Source organism: Dama dama, chromosome 27, assembly GCF_033118175.1.
Source record: "Dama dama isolate Ldn47 chromosome 27, ASM3311817v1, whole genome shotgun sequence".
NCBI classification, from domain to species: domain Eukaryota; kingdom Metazoa; phylum Chordata; class Mammalia; order Artiodactyla; family Cervidae; genus Dama; species Dama dama.
Genome location: NC_083707.1, coordinates 42087115 through 42108638, shown reverse-complemented (window position 1 = coordinate 42108638; position 21524 = coordinate 42087115). Strand labels below are relative to the sequence as shown.

The following is a 21524-nucleotide window of genomic DNA, read 5'->3' as shown; positions in this document are numbered from 1 at the left end:
TTTAAATTTTAAGGTTTGAAAAGGATTTTTTAAGAAGTTGTGAAAATGTTTTCCAAAAATCCAAGAAGAAAAGACTACCTCATGAATTTTAAAAAGTCAATTTCCCCTACATAAAATTTTGGGCTTTTGTGTGTCAGAGACAGAATAAAAAATATTAACTTTTTGGATAGCTAAATATATACTTAGCATTGCTCAATTTCTAGAGTAACTGTCTTATTCTTCAGTCTGCTAAAATGAGCTTCATGGGGTCTTTGCTTGAGATTTTTAAAGTTAAGTCTGCAGCATGTCTAACATGTAAAATTCATTTTTGAGACCTCACCTCATTACTGAGTAGACAAGGCTAATTTTTGTCTTAGAAAAAGGTTGTTTCCCAACAAATGAGTATTTTACCATTTTGCCACCTGCTCAAGTAAACACTGGTGTTGGGCTTGGAGTCATGTGGGAGTGGAAAGTAAAAAATTAAAAATAAATCACTTATCACACATTTCACTCTTATTTTTTCTATAAAAATATAACTCTTTATTAAATAACATGCACAAATATCAACTAGTCATTTATTAAACAGATATGATTTAGAACAAGATTTAAAGAAATACAAATCCTTAGGTACAATTTAGTCTCTTGTTCATGATATTTGAATAGTTTAAAAAAAAAATCACTGATTAAACTAACCATCATTTATTTCTTTCAGAATCCTATATCATTTTAGGCATAGACTTCATTCCAAGTTTTTTTCTAGCATTTCAGAGCTTCAGAATATCTTTAATATCAAGAGCCCTTAACTACTTACTTAAGTATAAATTCCTCCGGAGAAGGCATTCACTTTTTTTTCCCTAAGCTATTCCAATTAGCTTCGAGTCACTTTACAGAGGAAATCTGCAGAAGCAGAATCATGGCAGACAGGCTCCAGCAACTTGAGGTACCGTTGAAGAGGGAGAGAACTGTGGTTAGTACTAAGACGCTGGGGTGACTAAAAAACGCCAGATTTCTGCTTGCTTGGTTTTTCTCTTCTGCAGCTTGTTCTGTTTGGCCAAACAGTGATTTTTTTTTTTTTTTCCGCGTCCCCCATCTCTGGTTGAACCATCAGAACAAAATGCAGTATGAACTTCCCCTTCTCGTGTTTTCTGTGACTTCAATGCTCAGTAATCTGGTTTTTTTACTTTTAGGCAAAAGTATAAACAAAATTTGCATTAATTTTTTCATATTAAAAAGTATTGCTTTTATAAATTAGCTTTTAATGTTCCCAGCCTTAATAAACTTAACTTCAACAAAACCAGTGCTTTAAAATCTACCCTGCCTTTCTTGGCCTTATTTATCCAATAAAAAAGGCCAAAATCTTTCATCTAAATTTCTAAAGACTACTACATCCAATCTTTATAATAAAGTCCTTGCACTGTGTATTTTTCACATGTGCTGCTTTATTGCGCATGCCAAGTACAGTATGAATTAAAATATAAACTGAAGTAAAAATTCAAAACCCCTAAGCTTAATATATACCTTTGCACTCAAAAACTTCAATTTTACATTCCATCCCATTAGCTGGGACTTCCAACTTGTTAGCTGAATTTAAATCACTTTATTCCTTATATATTTTCTTTACTTCTATCGGAATAAAAAACATCCATTATTATTTTATAATTCAAGAAGGTATTACGGAAAGTTCTGTAAATTTTATTTCATATACTTATGATCAATTTTACATATAACCTAATTTTTTTTCCGAAAATGTTTAATAAGTTTAGCAGCAGGTTTCAAATCTGAAATATTCCTGAACATTTAATTGACATCATGTTATAGCAGAAACTGGACTTTTTCTATGTATATTGCTAATTATTTTACTAAAACACAGCATACCAAATCTTACTTTAATTATAAAATTCTGAAAAGTATGTTTTGCTTCTTGATACAAGGAAAAAATACAACATATTAATTTTTCATAAACATTGCAGAGGTCAATAGGAATATGTCCATTGCTTTTACTTATTGTGACTACCAAGGATTTCTTTCTTGAGTATTCAGTTTTTATTTAAAAGTGCAAAGGTTATTAAGCTTAAAACATTATATTTGAGCAATGTAAAAAAGTTTACAATGATTTAACATGACCAATAAAATTTATTAAACATATTTACATATATTCACAGATTCTTTCATACTTGAGTATTAAAATAGACATTTACAATTTCAGAATTTTCATTCAAAGGCATTTTTTGGGGGGAGGGAGGAGAATAGGCTCTATCGTGAGATGAAGAAAGAGCTGTTTCTTTGCATGACTAATTCTAAATAAAATGTCCAACATAGTAAGTCAAAGGTCCTACCCTGGGAGACTGGTATGAAACACCTTACACTACCGCCAGGCATCACTGTGGAGAGGGTTAAATTATAGGAAGCATGCAGCTAAGTCACAGTCTCTACAATTCTGTGATGGTAACAAGCTAACGCAGACACGCATGCCTTATTTAAAGGTCCTGCTACCTCAACACACTATCACTACACTCCATACCATACAAACTACAACTTTGGTCCAATAAAACATTAGACAAAACAGTTTTACAATTATCTCTTTGTATATGTTTTGACTACCAATCCCTTTGTATACATTTTGACCATTAATTACAAGATTTACATCTGCACAATATGTATAAAATAAGTTATTAAAAAGGAAGACAATATTAAAACTTTCGAAAAGAAAGCTATACAATTAACTTACAGATAAAATAAACTGAAGAAATTTTGTGCCAAGTTTTCCTTCCACATTAGAAACTATTTGGTAGGAACTGCGCCTTTTAGTTTGTTGATCTATTTTAGCAGACCGTGACAGAACCTGAACACCCGCAGTCACCTCGTACAGAGCGCTAACAGCTTCCAGCGCCATTAGCAGCCCCCTCTGCTCCCTACTCAACTATGACATCTGCCAACGGGCTCCAATGTGAGTCACATTCCACCAATATAAATAGTAGTTTTCAGTTAGAAACTGCTTGGATCTAAGATCCAAAATAATTCTTTTCATTTTTAATAAAATGACAGTGTTTACTACATCACCAACTTTAGTTGAACTTTACTAATAATTGTGAAGGCATAATATCGTATTTTTGTCAAAAGGAAGCATTCCACAGCACAACACTCTTGAGCCTCATTTGTTTAAGATACCACCAGGAAGTAACGGCTGCTATATAGGAGTCAATTCAAAGTCATCGTTAACATCAACCAGGGGAACGTAAAACTCCTGAATTTCATAGATGCTGATAGATTTATAGGTGGCAGGATCAAGTTCCTGGAGTTTGAGCTGCCATTCTAACCTCTGGACGGCATTTAAAGCTGCAGCTTCATGCTGTTGCCTCATTAAAAGACAGGTCTATTTAAGAGAAGAGAAGAATTGATTATTTATTAAAAACTGCTTTGTTTAAAAATTAATCTCATGCATTGTTTCTTTAGGGAGCAAGATGGATATACTAGAGTATGTGAAGTTTCTGAGTTACGTCCATTTATGGTTTACACTCTGTCTATATCGATATCCATACACCAAATCCTTCTGGGCCTGTGATTTCACACTCATCTAACAGACTTTAATTTGAAACTGTTCTTTTGAGCAATAAAATTTCAAGTTATCAGAAGAATTATGAAAATCTAAGGAAGAGTGATTTTTTAAAATAATTGAAGCCAAACAATTTTCTTTATAGACTATTGGCAAAATAATATTTCTTGTCTTCCTGTTCTCCCCCTCCTCTTGTACAAAGGATAACAAGCACAAAGACCCACTTTAGAAACAGCTTTTTCTGTGGCAGCTGCACCTTTGATACTGAATTGAATTAAAAAAATGGCAGGGGGGGTTCCTTTTCTTCATTTATCTTCCAAAGTACGACCAGCGTGAGGATTCACAGCTTACCATCTTTCATTACCTAACCACTCCTCTATCACACAGCAACAGTTTCTGTTGATGAAGGGGAAGCATCCAGTTAAAGTGAACTTCTAAACATACATACCTTTAATTTGTCGAATTTATCATCCACATCTTGTAACCAAGACATGAACTGTCTTGCATTAAAGCGATCCCTCACAGAAGTTTTACTGTCATCAGACTGAAACAGAGTATTAAAATAGTTGGATATTACAAAATAAAATAACCTACTTTAAAAAATCTATATGCCATTGTATCTTTTTATAGTATATTCTACTTTTAAAGGAATGATGAAAGTATATTTCAAAGAAAGATAACATCTAACCTGAGTATTTAAAAAGGCTGATAAAATATTTCCATACTGAGCTGATTAGTTAGTTATTAGAATTATTAGGATGTTGGGTTTAGTAATTAAAGAGAACCCTACTGCTCTGTGAGTCAAAACGTCTCAAAAAGGCATGTCATATGATGTATTACATGCCTGTGACCTTATTAACATATAACTGATCATGAAACTCATTTTAACATGACAGTTGGCTCAGACCTGGTAAAGAATCTGCCTGCAACTCAGGAGACTTGGGTTTGATCCCTGGGTGGGGAAGACCACTGGAGAAGGTAATGTCAACCCACTCCAGTATTCTTGCTTGGGAAGAATGGCCAGAGGAGTCTGGAGTGCTGCAATCCATGGGGTCGCAAAGAGTTGGACACGAGTGAGCTACTAACACTGTCACTTACCACATGTTGGGAGTAAACAACGAGGTGGTAGACAGGGCTTTGGGGCAGACATTTCTCCCAGGACCCAGTCCTTTTGTAGGACCTATTCTCTGGAGAGTTTATAAGGAAATCCTACACCGACTCTTAATAATACCAGTTTTGGTATTTCGTTAAGATAGGCAATATTCAAATGTCAGCTTTGTATCCTATTGTGTAATCTCAAACTGATGCTATACTCCTTCAATTTTCTATTCTGTAAATGGGGTTAAGAGCATCTCTTTACATCCTGTTTGAGAATTGACTTGTGAAGGCCTTGTTCTAATGCCCGGGCAACAGGCAGCTGCCTCCATGACTGCCCTGCCCAGCTTGACCACCAGCACCGCCACAGGGGTATCCAGGCCTCATGCAGCCCCACTACCACACTGCCCACATTCTGAGCTGTGACCACTTTTGCCCTGTCTTCAGGAAAGATGTGTTGACTATTTTAAATTTTATCATTCAATCCTTCTTAATATTACAAGTTTATCTGGAAAATGAAGAGGTCTGATAAGAGAACAGCCTACCCAAGGAAGTGGACTTGTTCCTTAGACCCTCTGCAGCTCTGGACAAGCCTGCTCCTCAGTCGAGAGAGACTGTGTATCAACTGTAAGGCCAGCCATACAAGGACGGGCAACAGGCCCACAGTCGTTCTCAAGACGATGACTACGTTCTGTTGACTGTGGCATGATCCTTTTTAGCCTCTGATCAGTCTGGGTTTACTAGGAAAATTCACTTTTCAGAAATTCTCTTTATGACCTGTCTGGGACTCCTTTTTTTCTTTTTAAAAAGATGAGAAAAATAAAGCCCAGAAAGAACTAAGTAATTTTCTCTATAGTATACCGCATATACTTTGTTTCTCTATTGGCCTGATTTAATACAGCATTTCCCGGGACTTCCCTGGTGGTACAGTGGATAAGAATCTGCCTGCCAATTCAAGGTACATAGGTTTGATCCCTGGTCCAGGAAGATCCCACAGGCTGCAGAGCAACTTAGCCCTTGAACCACGACTATTGAAGTCCATTTGCCTAGAGCCCATGCTCTTCAACAAGAGAAGCTCCTGCCATGAGAAGCCTGTGCACTGCAACTAGAGAGTAGCCCCCACTCTCCTCACTACAGAAAGCCTGTACATAGCAATGAAGACCCAGCGCAGCCAAATAAATAACTGACTTTTTAAAAAAGCCCAGCATTTCCTAGTCTTTTTTGGTGATAATCCTTCATTGTCTTGTGTTTATACTTTTATATTCTCTTATGACGGGTGAATTTCATTCTGGTTTATGAACCACAAAAAAATTCTGACTGATGTCTGGTTCTGGATTCCTGAAATTTATATGTGGCAGTTCATGTTTTCAAACTACAGCTACAGTTTCCCATAGTTCTTTTAATTTATCCCAACAACACCCAAGATCCAAATAAAGCCTGGCCCTCTCTCAGCACTGACTCAACCCGGGTTCCACCTGCCAATTTTTTTTAGCTTTCAGCTTTAAGCTTCCCAGTTGCTCGAAGGTCAGGGTCGGGGTATAAAATCCATGACAGACACAACTCACAAGTTATCTATAAAATGACGCTATCTTAAACACACACGTATCTGGTTCTGTAATTGTCTTGATTTAATGACGTTCAGAGGGCCAGGTGATCTGGAAGTGCTTCACTCATTTTCGCCTTTGTTGTGCTTTACTGACTGCTGAACTCAAGTTTGTCCTGAAGATAGCAACTACCAGAGGCGCTGCTGTCCTGGGGGCACTGAGGCAGCAGGGAGACCTTACCTGGGCATCCAGGGGCACGCTGTACACTTCCGCATCCAGGAGAACCGTGCATGCACTGAATGGCAGTGTCTGATTTGCCAGTGTCCTTGCAGCTCTGTAATGAACCCGAAGAACCTCCTGTTCATTGGATACAATGAGTTTTTCCTAGTTGAACAAAGAATTAAAAAAAAAACCTCTTCAACCACTTGTTTTTAAAAAAAAAAAAATCAACTTAAAATGTTAAAAGAACTTGAATCTCAGAGCAGTTTCTCCTTCATAGTAAGGCTGATAAATTTGAGAACTCAGAATTCTAAAAGTAAAGTTTCTTTCCAGAATTGGCAGTCTCTTTTTAAAAATGATCTTTTGAAAGTGTACAATGATGGCTTTCATTAATGATATATAGTCATCTACTGGTATCTGTGGGGGATGGGTTCCAGGACCCTTGTGGATACCAAAATTCATGGATGTGCAAGTCCCTTATATAAAATGGCATCATATTTGCATATAATCTACACACATACTCCCATATACTTAAAATCATCTCTAGATTACTTTACAATACCTAAGACAATGTAAATGCTAGGTAAATTTGCCAGTATGTGGCAAAATCAAGTTTTGCTTTTTAAAACTTTCTGGAATTTTTTTCTTGAGTATTTTGATCCACAGTTGGTTGACTCCATGAATATGGAACCTGTGGATATGGCAGGCTGACTGTATTTACCAAGATGTTCAATTGTCACCACTTAACTCCAGGATATTTTTGTCACCCCAGGAAGAAATACCTGGGCCCACCAGCGGTCACTCTGCATTCCCCTTCTGCCCCTGGCAACCTTAACTCTACTTCTGGTCTCTATGAGTTTACTTGTTATGAACAGTTCATACAGGTGGAATCAAACTGTGTGGTCTTTTGTGACTGGCTTCTTTCGTGTCACATGTTTTCCAGGTTCATCTGTGTTGTAGCACACATCACTTCCATTCATTTTTACATTTTATTTATCTATTCATCAGTTGATGGCTCCTTTGGGACATAGTGAATAAGGCTGCTATGAACATTCATGCTCAATTCTTTGTTTGAATGTGTATTTTTATTTCTCTTGGGTAAATAACTACGAGTGGGATTGCTGGGTCATATGGTAGGTTTATGTTTAATTTGTTGACAAATTGCCAAAATGTATTCAACAGCAAACTCCGGGAGTTGGTGATGGACAGGGAGGCCTGGGGTGCTACAGTCCACAGGGTCACAAAGAGTTGGACACGACTGAGCGACTGAACTGATTCAACAGCAGTTGTGTCATTTTGTGTTCTTGCCAGCAAGGTAGAAGATTCCAGTTTTTCAAACCCTTGCCAACATTTGTTATTATCTGTCTTTTTATTATATGCATTCTAAGTGTTCTGAAGTGGTACCCCATCGTGGTGGCATGGTGGAGGCTTCTCTTCTGTAACAGCAAGGCGTTTGTAACATGGCTACATGCATAGATGAAATATACCACAAGCTTGTGGCTGAAACAGCTACTGATGTGGGTTATATGACCTAACTCCTTTCTGCTAACAAACTGTTCACTGATGTGGGTCATGCACAGTGTTGTAAGTTGTTTGAGTGAGTCTTTATTTGCTTTTGTCTTTGTAATACTATAACTTTATTTCGTTCATTTACAAACATTATTCTGAGCAAAGGTTTTATATAGGAATCCATGGCACAAAAAAGGTTAAGAACCTCTACCTTAGGGAATCAATCATGAATGAAGAAATTACATACAATGTTTTGCTTGTATAAGAATCTACGTGTATGTCTGTAAAGAAGGGTCATAGCTTATATCACATTTTCAGAAAGTCCCTGACTGTCCAAGAAGAGATATAGAAGGTAATTTTTGATTTTTATCAATCCAAGTTACTTTGACGATTTCTATAAATAATTAGATAGGTTTGTTCTCTTGTCATTTCATGACAAAACTAACCACCAGAAACTGGAATACTAAAGCAGACCTAAAGGGACCAAGGAGCGCAGCCTTAGTATGATTCTGCACCATGGCAGCTGGTACCAAGCAACAATCTCAGAACCTGGAAATCTATATGTCTATACAGGAATTCACTGCTACCGGCCTGTAGATCTGGCAAATGACACTGAGAAATTTTAAGAGGTTTCTGTATATCAAATAAATCCTGAACATAAATTGTAACATAGGAACGGCTATCCAAAAACAGGCTTAAAAATTCTCCATCTTATTGCAGAAGAACAAAGATAAAATCAAGCCATTTTCCAAAATGGTTCTAAATAAGGAAGATTCACTAATAAAAAACTGTAGGCCATCATAATCTACTGTTAAAAGTTATTTTTTGCATAAGTGAATTTAAACATTTCTTACCCTTTCAATACTGTGCTGCAAACGTAGTTTCATCCTGACAACTTCCTGTTGTCGAAAAAGCTCTTTAAGTGGATCTGACAGTGAAGGTGGGGGTGTAATCTAATTAAAAAAATAAAGAGTTGAAATATTAGATTTCATTTACAATAATCAGCTAATCCTATAAAATTAAACCTTTTTAGTGCAGAACATAATGCAAACATAAATTCTTATGTTCTTTGAATTAAATAATATAGTAAGTAACAATTTCACAACTGGTTGTTACTTTTCAACTCTTTGAAAGAAAGCAAAACATTTCAGAAAACGTACACATTTTACTTTTGAGGCCACAGCAAATCCCAAAGAGCAAATCAGGATGGAGGGAGCTGTTTACCGCAGAGACACGTTTTAGAGTGTCCGTATGTGACAGTTCACAGACAGGGAAGAAGGAGTAACAAACACACAAAAACACTGAACAAACAGTCCAAAAGAGGATGGCAGTCTGAGTGTACAGTAAGTAAATTCTCTCTGCAGACATGATAAAATCCAAACACAAAACTGCAGAGTCATGTATTTAGTGAGTTAACTTTTATAAAAATAGATGAAACTGTCTTCTAACAGAGTTGTGGTTTTCAAACTTCATTACAAATGTGATACCTCACTTTGTCTATCCATTCTCCAAAGAGCTTACAGTTAGTTCACCTCTGATTTGATTATCATGAACTGTGCTTTTTGATAGATGCTGGAGCTTAAGAAAGCTGACTCACTCTCAAGCGTTAATACAGAGAGACATCCAAGTATGTCTGTGACCCCTGCATATTCTCCCTCTGCCCCCAGCTTTTAATAACTGTCAACATACTAGAGTGAAGAAACAAAGTTTTCTCAGAACATCCTGGCACAAAGCAGTAACTTTGGGGGACTCTTCTGGCAGGGGCACAAGGAGATACTGACGTGCGGCTGCAGGGACAGTGTAGCACTATACCTGAAACACTTGCCAAAGATGCAGAACTGGACCTAATCAAGACTCTATTTATAAACAGTAGACAGTTTAACACCACTAGGATTCAATCAGTTGAGTCAATGCAGAATATTCTATAAAACAACTTATTGGGGCTGATTTTTCAGGTCTCTAATTATACATTTGATTTGTGTCTTAAAACTTCTTTAAATTTAGTAAGAGGCAAGAGTACAGTTTGGTGCTATTATTTCAGTTTTGAAAAATCGCACAGGCATCCTTCAAGTGGCACAGGGAAAACACCTCCTCCTTTAAGACTGGAGTGTCAGAGAAGGCTTCTCTACGAGGGTCATGCCCGAGCTCCACCTTAAAAGAACAGCCAGAGTAAAGAGTTCAGAGAAGTAAGTTGTGGGGGAAAAGAAAGAGAAAGGAGGGAGGGAGCTAATTCGCACAGGAGAGAACAGTATGATCACCTGCTGAGACAAGCAGTCTGGTGTCAGGAGGCACCTGCAGGCAGGCCTGAGCTCTGGAGCATGGAGTGTGACAGCAGAGAGGGCAGGATGGGGAGAGCAGCAGGGCCCAGCGCTACAGGCTGTAGTCTACCCTGCACACAGTGCTTCTCCAGGCATGACTCACAACGCTGGGGCCACAAACGTGGTTTACAGGAAATGGCCCCGAACAAGTGAGGTTGGGAAATACTGTGCATCTATACACACACACACACACACACACACAAATATACTTATTTACATATCTCATAATTAACAAATTAAATTTTAATAGTTTTAGAAATCCTACAGTGAAGAAATCTATTTTTTGATTAATGATGTTTCCCAAACTTATTTGGTCATGAAAAACACCCCTCTTTCCCCACTGAAGAAGGTATTTAATTAACATGCTGTGGAACACATATTATGTGTAACACATTGGGGTAAATTTTGTATCTAATAGGGAACCAGGGAAAGGTCTTAACAGCTCACAGCTGTACTGGAGAACAGCTATTAGGAGGACGTGACTGTAAGCAAGGAATGAAGGAAGCAGGTCACTGCTGCACTGGTGTGAGACGGGGAGGCGGTGAAAGGGATGTGGTCTAAAATGTTGGTGACTGACTGAGGATAAAAAAGAGGGAGCAGCTGAGGACTCGCAGGTCCTTCAGCACTAGGACTGGATGGCTGCTAACAGAGACCACAAGAGGGGACCCAAGGAGAGAGAAGCAGGTTGGGGCAAGTTCAGTGCTGAAATGTTGAGCAGACCAGCTAGTATAAGAGAAGCCAAGGAGGGAGGTTTGTGCAGAATATATAAATCTGGGAATTCTCAAAATACGTCCATCTGTAGAGAAGGAGTATGTGGAGACTTTTTTTTTTTGGAGATTTTTTGAGGACACTTTCCCTCTGCTGTCTCCTCATCTTGTCCCATGTTGTAGGACATTCAGAAGACGTCCAGAAGCACGTAGAACACAGTTACGGAAGTCAGTAGTGTATTCAGGGTTGAAGACAGAGGCAGGCATCATTCTCCAAGAGACCTGCAGTGTCCCAGCCCTTCATAAGATTACAGCTCAAAGGGAAAAGCAGGCCTGTAAACAGTTAACTGTAACATCCTGGGGAGGTTTAAGGAAGACACAAGCAATTCTGTTCCGACAAGATCCTGCCCAGTGACATCACAGCTCACATGATGACAGGAGAGAAAAATGGCCCTGGTGAAGACAGCATTCCACATAGAGGGAACGGCACTGCCAAAGGACCCAGGCAGCAAGCAGAGACTCCACAGAAGAGGGGGGCTCAGCGTGGCTGAAAGGCTGGGTGACTTGGACGAGTGGTGAGATGAAGCAGGGGTGGGGAGATGGGTCAGGCTGCTGTGCTCAGATGTAGGTTTTTATGTGTGGCCAACGGGGAGCCAGCTAATCACAGCTGAGATACTTCAACAGGGAAACAGCTTTTTATTGTTTTTAAAGGGACATAAATTTAACAACAAACAGAAAGTGCCAAAAGAAACTAGGAGAAAAAAGAAGTGGAAAAATTGCTGCAATGCTGAAGTGAGAGATACTGACGAGGGCCCTGGAACAAGCAGCAGAGAATGTCGACTCTGGAATGAGTCCTCAGATCTAAGGAATAGAACCTGGTAAACTGATGGGTTCCTACTATGGTGTCATTACCAATAAATAACGTATTTGTCAGGGAGTGGGTGGGGGGTCCTGTTCCAAGGTCTGAGGTCAGAGTGGGTGCCATTAGACATGCTTTCTGGAAACAGAGAGTTGGTGGCCAAGGCTCCGCGGCAGCTCAAGTTAACCTTCCCCACCCAGGGCAGGCTCCCCGCCAGAGGCTCCCACAGGTGCATGCAGTCACTGCACTCACCTCAGGGCACCTGCCTGCTCTCCTCAATTCCACTTCCCTCACACACACAGGCACAGCTCCTGACAACTCCCACCTACAACCCTCCTGGAAAAGCCTCAGGGTCAGCATACTGGGGAACCAAGCCTGGGACATGTGCCTAAGGTCATTTAACTGACTGTGCCCAGGAGGCACCTGCCATCTGATTCTAGAGATGATGTGGCTCAACAGGATGTCTTGGGACTAACTGCACATCGAAGGCTGCTGAAATCACAGAAAGAGACAGGACCTTGCTGACTGAAGAATTAACTCCTGGAGAACTCTGATGTTTAAAGGGTTGGTATAAGAGCCATAAGAAGACAGAAAAAGATAAGTGAGGCAAGAGAACCAGAAGAGCACACCATCATGAAAAACCAGGGAGGGGAGGAGTTTATGAAGAACCAGATGGTCATGAAGTTGAATGTGAGAGAGAGCAAGTAGAAAGAAAAAGGGAGAGGTCAAACAGTGAGTCAATTTGGAGCTCATAGGGGATCTCTGCCAGTGCACAAACAGTGACTGGATGAACAGGAAGTGACACAGAGGGGATGTTGGGCACAGACCACTCTCCAAGGTGCGGTGTGAGATCGCTCACTAGGCATGACCAAGTGCCACAAGCAAGGGTAACTTTTTTCTCCCCAGGATGAAGGAGACCTAAATATGTTCAGTGGATGGGTAATGGCCAGTGAAAAGAGAAACTGTAAAAATACAGTAGTAAGAAGTGTTCTCATAGAGGAAGGTTCCAAAGAAGGCTGGAGGGAATGGAATCAAAAGGACAAGGAAAGGAGTTACCCTTCAGAGAAATAAAAGCATTAACTCCTTAGGGTTGAAAGCAGCAGCGGGTAAGAAACAAAATACCAAGGAGCAGTGCTGTTCAGTAAGGCAGCACAGACCACACATGACTCCTGAGCACTGATTGATTCGTGGCTGGTCTGAACTGAGACGTACTACAAGCCAGCCTGGTTTCAAATACTTAGCACCAAAAAAAAAAACCTATGTAGACTATCTCAAAAGCTTTTCTATACTGATTGTATTTTCACATAGAATTGTGGATATATTGAGTGAAATATTAATTTCACCCATCTCCTTTTACTCTTTAAAATGTCAAAAATGAAATCACTCAGTCGTCTCTGGCTCTTTGCAACCCCATGGACTATACAGTCAATGGAATTCTCCAGGCCAGAATACTGGAGTGGATAGCCTTTCCCTTCTCCAGGGGATCTTCCCAACCCAGGGACTGAACCCTGGTCTCCCGCAATTCAGGTGGATTCTTTACCAGCTGAGCCACCAGGGAAGCCCAAGAATACTGGCGTGGGTGGCCTATCCCTTCTCCAGTGGATCTTCCCAACCCAGGAATCAAACTGGGATCTCCTGCATTGCAGGTGGATTCTTTAACAACTGAGCTATCAGGGAAGCCCCCATTAAAATGTGGTTACTAGAAAACTGAAGACTACACGTGACCTCCATCACATTCCTACCAATGGGGCTGCAAGTGTATGTCAAGTGAGGCTACTTACTGTGGGTATGCAGATCTTGCTTAAGGGGTTTCCGTCCAGGAGATACGACCCATTAAACGTCACATATTCATCATAATACTGAGGTGCCTGAGGGATCACACTACATAACAACTTGCGCTTTTCTTCAATCTTTTTTCTTATGTGCAAGTATTCAAAATAGGGATTTGCACGCTCTGAGCTGTATGGCTGGATCTCATCGAGCTTCAGTGAGTCCACAATGGCGGCCAGGGACTGCTGGGTTTTCTCTTTTGCTTGCAGCAAAGAGGGACTCACTTGCACAGGCTGAGGTACCCGAGACACTTTCCTTTTCCGCGGGTGGTGAATCTGAGGGTCATCCTCCTCAGTTAATCTTATTCTTCCTCGAGGGGATGCAGATTCACTGTCTTTGTCTGGTAACAGTGCACAGCTGGCCAGAAGCTGCTTGCTTTGACTGGCTCCTGTGTTTCCTTTGTTTCTGGTCATCCTTTGAGGGATCTGGTTTTCAGGTTTATCATCTTCAGCACTTTCCTCTAGTTCTACTTTAACTAAGTGTCCGTATTTATGCATTTCTGGTGGAGCCGACGGCTGTGGATGGTTCTCTAGACTCGATAAAGTACTCTGTTGTGACTCCTCATCCTCGATGGAAAGCAAACACTTCTCACTTTCAGGACAATGTTTTGGATTATCTGGTTCACTCAGGTTTCTTTTTGGCACCCCTGCATTCATTTCACATAAATCAGAATCACACTTATCGTTCAAATGAGTCAAAACCAAACTCTCCAGTTTGTTTTCTTTTTCATGTGAAGTATCCTGAATATCAGAAGTGCTTTTTTCAGCCTCATGGCCACTGGAAGACTTAAACATTAGCTTGCTAAATGTGTAATGAGGATTTGGCTGGGAAGACGTGTCACTTCCATTAAAGTCCTTTTCTGATGGCAATACTGGCAAAGCACTAGCTTTCTCAAAATTTGGTGCTGCTTCTTCAACAATGCTTTCAGAGTACACTGGGACAAAGGCATCTGTTTTCTGAACGTCCGTTAGGACAAAAGTATTTTCCGTGTCTTTTGTAGGTTCAGTATCAGTATCCAAAACAGAACTGATCATTTGAATTGCATTTTTCTGCTGCAGAATACCTGGTTCTTGAGCGGTGACATAGGACAAAGAAGTATGTCTGGAAATAGATTCACCATCTGAAAGTGACTGGCTGTGAGAAGAGCAAGGTTGCTGTGAAGGGAGAAAGGATGCTGGATCCTGAGCACAAGTGTTGCCTGGCAATTCAGTCTGGTGCACGGACACAAAGTCAATATTCTGTTCTCTCAATACTTTGTTTTCAGGATTACAAAATCCCTGAACAGAAGAATCTTGATCAGGTGCAGCAGAATTTGGGCAGCTAAAGTCTCCGGTGTTTAACGACTCCATCTCCCATGACTTAGTTTGGATTACACCAACCTGATTAGATGGCTCTAAGTGCACAGGACTGCCCATCAGCGTGCCCATGGGAGCAGTGCTCTTGATGACATTTGTATCAGTAGAATTATATTTGCTGTTTACAGATCTAGTTGGAGAGGCTGCAAAACTGGAATGTACGTTAATGCTCAAAAGTTCTCTTTCAGGCACATTGGAGGAAATCTCAGATTTGGGAGAAGGACAAATCTCTCTTGGCACAGCTGAGCCATCTTGACTGCTCTCTTCTGATATTGTTTGAAATTGCTTTGTATGCTCACAAATGACAGAGGGCATGCTACATCTTCGGGCTTCTGCAGCTGATCTCCCTTCATTTGTAACTAGTTTAGCATCTTCGACAGAAGATGCCCGGAGATGGGAGGTAAGAAGCCTGCTAGCATACGATGCTTTAATCCGTTCTGATAGGTCAGTCAGGCTATCCAGCTCCCTGTCATGAAGGGCAGGAGATTTGGCAACTGGCAAAAACGGTGACTGGGAAAAAGACATTTGGGAATCCGAACCCTCTAACATAAAGTCTGAGTCATACTCAACTGGAGGCCTTGGGGTTGTCATTGTAGTAAGGCAGGAATCTTCTGAGCTAGCCACTGAAATCATGGAGACAGACCTGGAGCTAAGACCTGGCTTTTCACTTTCTGATCTAGGAGACCTGTTCAAGCTATTATCTGAAACAAAGGATGACTTGCCTAAACTCGTCGTATTTTTGGTGTCCACAGATTGGGATCTGTTACTTACAGCATCTTTACAGTGTTTCTCCTTAGTGTAAGTATCAGTCAACTCAGAACTCTTTGACCTAGTAAGTTCTTTATTTTTGGACTCAGCTAGTGCATGCTTTGTTTTTTCTTTATCTTTTACTTTAAGTTCTAAACAATTGCGATTTCTCAACCGTTCCTTTTCTTTTTGTTTAATCTTTTCCTTGTGTTTTCTGTGCCACTGCTCTATTTCCAGGTCTTTAAGGCTTAGCATCCGTTCAAAGCTGGTCTGCATTAAGTCGTCATTCACGAGCCTCTTTTCTTTGGGCCGAGTATCTTTTGATGCTGGTGATGACTTAGGTTTAGGTTTATCTCCTTCGGATTTTAGTTTGAGTGAACTACTCAGTTGAATTTTATCCTTATGTTTGTCTCGTTCTTTATATCTATCTATATCTTTATCTTTTTTATCTTTTTCTTTTCCATCAGGAGTTCTCAAAGGCTCATCTTTTGTTTTTTCTTTGAGAGAGAAAGTTTTTTCATGTTGTGCTTTACTACTGTCTGTTATACTTGACTTTCTCTCTTCCTGGAAGTGTTTGGAATTACTTATATTTACACTGTCTCTAGATTTGTCCTTTTTATCTACCTCCCTATCTTTTTCTTTATTTTTGCTTTTTTCTGATTTAGTATAGTCACTATTATCTGATGGCTTGTTTTTTTTTTCCATCAAGTGCTTCTCTTTGCTGTCTGCTGGATGTCTCTCCTTCTCAGGTTTTTCTTTGTCATGTTTCCTATCCATCTTTTCTCTACTTTTATCTCGGTCATCGTTTTTTTTAATGGTAGTAATGTTTTTTAGCTTCTCACCTTCTCTATGGCATTTTTCTGTGTGGTGTGAATATAGCTTATCCTTTTCTTTTATTCTGTCGACACATTCACTAGGATCTAATCTGTCTTTCTCTGACTTATGCTCATGTTTTATCTTCTTCTCTTTTTCAAAATTTTTTTTGTCAGCCCTCTCAATGTCCTTATCTTTGGTCTGAAATCGTTTCTCAGATTTTTCCTTACTTTCTTTCATATGCTTTTCAATTTCTATTTCCTTTTCCACTGAATGTAACCCTATAGTCTCTTCAGTGGCACTTACACCTAAAGAGCTGAATTCTGTTTCTTTATCTGTAAGTACATTCTCTCTCTCATCTTTTAAATCTTTTATTTTTTCCTCCCTAAAAGATTTCTCACTTTCCTTTTTAATCTTTTCCCGTTCTTCTTTAAAGTTTCTCTCTTTGGAGATATGCTTTTCCTTGGTTGATTTATCATCTTTAATGTTTTTCTCCAACTTTGACTTTTTTTCTAATGTTAGGGACTCATGTTCCATACTTAAAAATAGATCTTCGGTTTCATCACTTTTAAAAAAATTCTCTTTCCAAAACTCTCTATCAAATTCCACACAACGTTGCAGCTCTTTAGTACCATCCCTACTTTTGTATTTTTCCTTTTCACCTTCAATTTCTTTTTTATGCTTTTCTTTTTCTCTTTCTTTATGTTTTAACTTATGTTTTTTTAATGTTTTACCCTCTTTATCCATTTTTTTCAGTGTGCAATCTGAATTTTCAAATGTTGGACTGTGATCATCATCTTTTATTTTGGCATTTGACTTTTCACCAAATTCTAAGTGGAAATCTTTATGATGTTTGTTTTTTTCCTTATGCTTACAAGATTTTACACTTGAACTTTCTGGCAAGAATTCAGATTCTATATTATCATACCTAACAAGATCAGGCTGTAATGACATTTCAGAACTTCCTGGTGATAAACAGGTTTTAGAATGTTCTTGTTTTAGTGGTGTTGTCTGCTTTTCACTGAGTCCACAAGAATGTTTGGGAGATTTACCACTGGAAATATGAAATAAATGTAATGAAGTATCATCTTTCGGGCTAAAAGATTTCCTAAAATTCCCCTCGTCTCTGGTCTTATCTGAACAATCTAGTGTAGTATTAACTGTCAAGTTTGTTACTCTGGTATTTTCTTTCCCCTCTTTTTCTTGCTTCAGCTCTTGGTTCTCTTTATTTTTGTTCTGGTTCTTTAATTTTCTTTTGACTTTGCCTTTCTGTTTGTGTTCATTTGAAACTCCATATTCCTTTTTGGTTTGAATATCAGAATTTGATGTTTCAGGGACAGAACATGGAGCAGAACACTTTTTGTTCTGAACAATTTCTTCATCTGAACTTTCAGAACTTGAATATAAAACCCTAGATGGCTTTTGTTTTTTGCTTTTAAATGATTTAGGATAGAAAGCTTTTTCCTGTTTTGCAAATAAACTATTCTTTTCTACCTCAGATTCGTTCTCTTTTCGCAGTTCTTTCCTAAGAATATGCCTGTCATCAATCATTTTATTTATTTCCTCTTCATCATCATCTTTGAACTCATACTCATCAAGGGCAGATGGAAGAGGTGCTTTACTGGGAACTATCTGTTTACTTTCACAGATGAGAGAGTCTTTCTCTGTCTCAGAGTCAATATTTTCATCAACGCTGGAAGGATTTACTGACTGAGCCTCTTCAGAATCTAGAATATGAAAAAGAAAATCTCCTGTTAGTCAAGAGACAACTGTCAGGAAGATAAGACTGAGAGAAAAACATAGTATATACAGCAAATACTTCAACTCTGAAAAAATTTCATATTTATATGTAAATAATACAATGAAAAAATATGTAAGAGCTCTGCTACAGTTTTCTGGAAAAGCTTCAGAGGCTGCTTCAGAATGAGACCTCATGACACCTGTAAAAGCACACAATACACTGAATATCCTATATATATATAAACTAATATTAAAATGTATGAACAATATAATTAAGAGGTTCAAAACTCCAAAGGGCTGGATTCAGAGAAACATTGGCTACTAATGTAAAAAATAAAAAAACCATTTTGTGGCCACATTATGCGGCATGTGGGATCTTAGTTCCCCAACCAAGGATCAAACTAGTGCCCTGAGATGGAAGGATGGAGACTTAATCACTGGACCACCAGGGAAGTCCTCTGTAAAATTTTATATATATGTACATTTTCTTTTTTCCTGGAGAGAGAATATTTAAGTAAAATTCTTTGATGCAGAAAAGATTAACAATCACTAACTTAAAAACTATAATTAAATAAAAATTAGATTATTTTATATGCTTCAGAATTTTTTTTTTACTAGTAAAAGCATAAATGATCAAACGATTCCCATAAGGACAGAACTTGAATAAAGGTGAACGGTTGTAACTATACAAGAAACATGATTGTCAGCTTTACCACCTGTTTAAAAAAAAAAAAAAAAAAAGAAATATATCCCCCAATTACAACATCAAGATTGTAACAGATAGACTGATATATAATTTGAAAAAAGCTACTTTATCCTTTAGCTCTTTTATAGATTTTTTTCCTTCCTAGTTGGGCATCTTTTCTTAGCTGAAATGTATGTTGTATGCATGGAGCCTCCAACTGCAAAGAAAACCCAGGCCTGTAAAATTAAAAGAAAACTGAAGACTCTGACCAAAAGAGAACATCAAACTTCACTTTTTTGGCTAAATATATAACAATATAAAGGTAATCAATTTATTTGAATACATCAAGTTTCCCCTAAAAGTGATCTAGCTCTCAAATATTCTTTACATGGAAACTCAAATTGCAGAAGCATTTTAGAGTGTCTGTAAAGTTCTGAGCACTGGACAAGAGCTCTGGAGAGATGTGGAGAAGATGTATTAATATTCTAATGCTATTAGCTGCCAAATGAGTAACAGTTTTATTGACATGTGGAATTTAAAAAAAGAACATTTTTAGAATGACAATTGCTTGTAAAGGTAACTCCATTCCCGGTTCTTAATACTGCAATATAGAGCATCAAACTGCAGAACTTTATGGTGCAAAAAAGGGAACAGCTGTTTTGGAAGTAGTATTTGTTCTGCTCCTCGACTAAATAAATACAAGAATATGTACTTATATGACAGGTGTTATTTTCCTTGTTGGCACCTTATTTACAATTTGTTCTTAAGGACTTTTCTCCCCTTGCAGTTTTTAAGGAGTGGATGTTTTATGGTTTGTATATAACTATTCTATTCTTTCTCATTAGGTAAGTTTAACTGAAAACTGGGAATGATTTTTTCCCTTGTATATTCCTTAACACCTCAAGTAGACACTAGAATCAATCTTAAGTAAACATTTAGTATGCTTCTCTAGGCACAGAGTGCTCAGCGGGAGGTGTGATGTGATGCAGAGTAACAGTGACTCAGCCTGATGATGGCTCAGATGGCTGTTGGCACCTAATCTAAAGGGTGCAGGTACCCTTCTCCAGTCAGTACGTGGGAAAGGGGAGCAGGCTTCCGACAGCAACAGCACTGAAAGGGGTGGGAAGGATATTAGGAACTTCAGGCAGACTTCAGGGTGTGAAAACAACTAATGTAACAAAAGGCAGCGCAAACACAGCATGTCCCATTTCATATACAGCTTTTTTTCATTCAATAGTTGCAGACATTTTCTTTTAAAGTTGCATTTTCTTTATTACTGTTTTTAAGGGCTGCATGCTACATGGAGTTAATATGTAATCACGATATACCGTGATGACAGTGTGGAGTTACCCCGGGAGGAGGATGGCAGCCTGGCTCTGGCCACTGAGTTACACCTGCCCACCAGGCTCGTTCCTCTGCGTGTGGGCTCTCAGTACTGCCAATCAGGACCCTGCATGCTCTCCTAAAGCTGGCAAGTCTGGGACCCCAGTGATGACTCTACATATGTGATGCCATTCCACTGGCAGACCAGGTTCAAATCCCTTTTTTTCCCTAAGGAGTCCTAAACCTTTCTGATTTACTTTACCCAGGACTATGGATAAAGCTGGTCTTGGAATTCTGGTGCAGTAGTAAAAACAAACATGTTTGCTCCTCCTCTCTTAGGATAGGGAGAAATTCACCTAAGAATTCAAACCCGCAAGCCCCTGTACTGAAAATGGCCATGGTCATCGTGATGTGACACAGTTTTCAATTTGGTTCCAACTTTTTTTGTCTTTACTATCTATTTAGTTACTAGATTTGAATTTGTATTTAAAAGTTTACTGAATTATTTCTGATAAAAAAGCTCCTTTAAAAAATATTATGTTTAATCATTTCAACAATTTTCTTTGGGAAATGAGGAAGACGAGTAAGAAATAAGCAATCATTAAAGCATTAAATTTTTCATTAAAGTATTTTGTTATCTGTGAAAAACTGCTAAATAACAAAACTTAAATGATTAAAAATGCAATACATTTGAAAGTTGCACTTGTACATCTCAAGGCATTATTTGGAAAATAGTTTTCCTGAAATTGAAATCATGGAGATACAATAAGCAAAATCCAGATTCTGAGAAAAATTACCAGGCAAGTGATTTTTTCAACAACAAAAAATTACAAGAACAAAAGAAAGGAAGGGGATATTTACATGACATGGTGAATTTTCAAAATCTAATTCACACATTATGTGTACTATAATCTACTCCTTTCTTGATAAATTCTTCACAAACCTCTCTGACTCTTTGTTCTAAAATATGACAATTGCTCATTGCTGTCACTTGGGAATTTTTCATCAAAATCTGAATCTTTGTATTTTCCTCTTAGACTTTTTTAACCTTGCACTTTAGTTGCGAATGAAATTCTAGGTTCAAAACAGTTTTCATACAACGTCGAGCCTGAAGCTGCACCCATCTTCTCACAACAGCTTTTAAGAACAAGAAATCAGAGTCACTCTGACTCTGATTCTGGGAGTCTGTAAACTTTTAAACAATCTTTATCCTTGAAGTCGTGACATAACCTGATGTGGGGTTCTCCC

At 38.6% G+C, this 21524-nt stretch overlaps 1 protein-coding gene across 2 annotated transcripts in view; it reads right to left on the bottom strand.

The window, feature by feature from the left end:
* Positions 1 to 490: 490 nt before the first annotated feature.
* ANKRD12 (ankyrin repeat domain 12) overlaps positions 491 to 21524 on the bottom strand; it is a 93352-nt gene continuing 72318 nt past the window's right edge. For both annotated transcript variants that reach the window (XM_061130758.1, XM_061130759.1), the window contains 5 exons: positions 13565 to 18255; positions 8754 to 8852; positions 6412 to 6555; positions 3981 to 4076; positions 491 to 3352 (listed from right to left, as the gene is read on the bottom strand). In XM_061130758.1, coding sequence (XP_060986741.1) covers positions 3167 to 3352; positions 3981 to 4076; positions 6412 to 6555; positions 8754 to 8852; positions 13565 to 18255 — 5216 coding nt within the window. In that variant the 3' untranslated portion in view covers positions 491 to 3166. The remainder of the gene's footprint in view (positions 3353 to 3980; positions 4077 to 6411; positions 6556 to 8753; positions 8853 to 13564; positions 18256 to 21524) is intronic.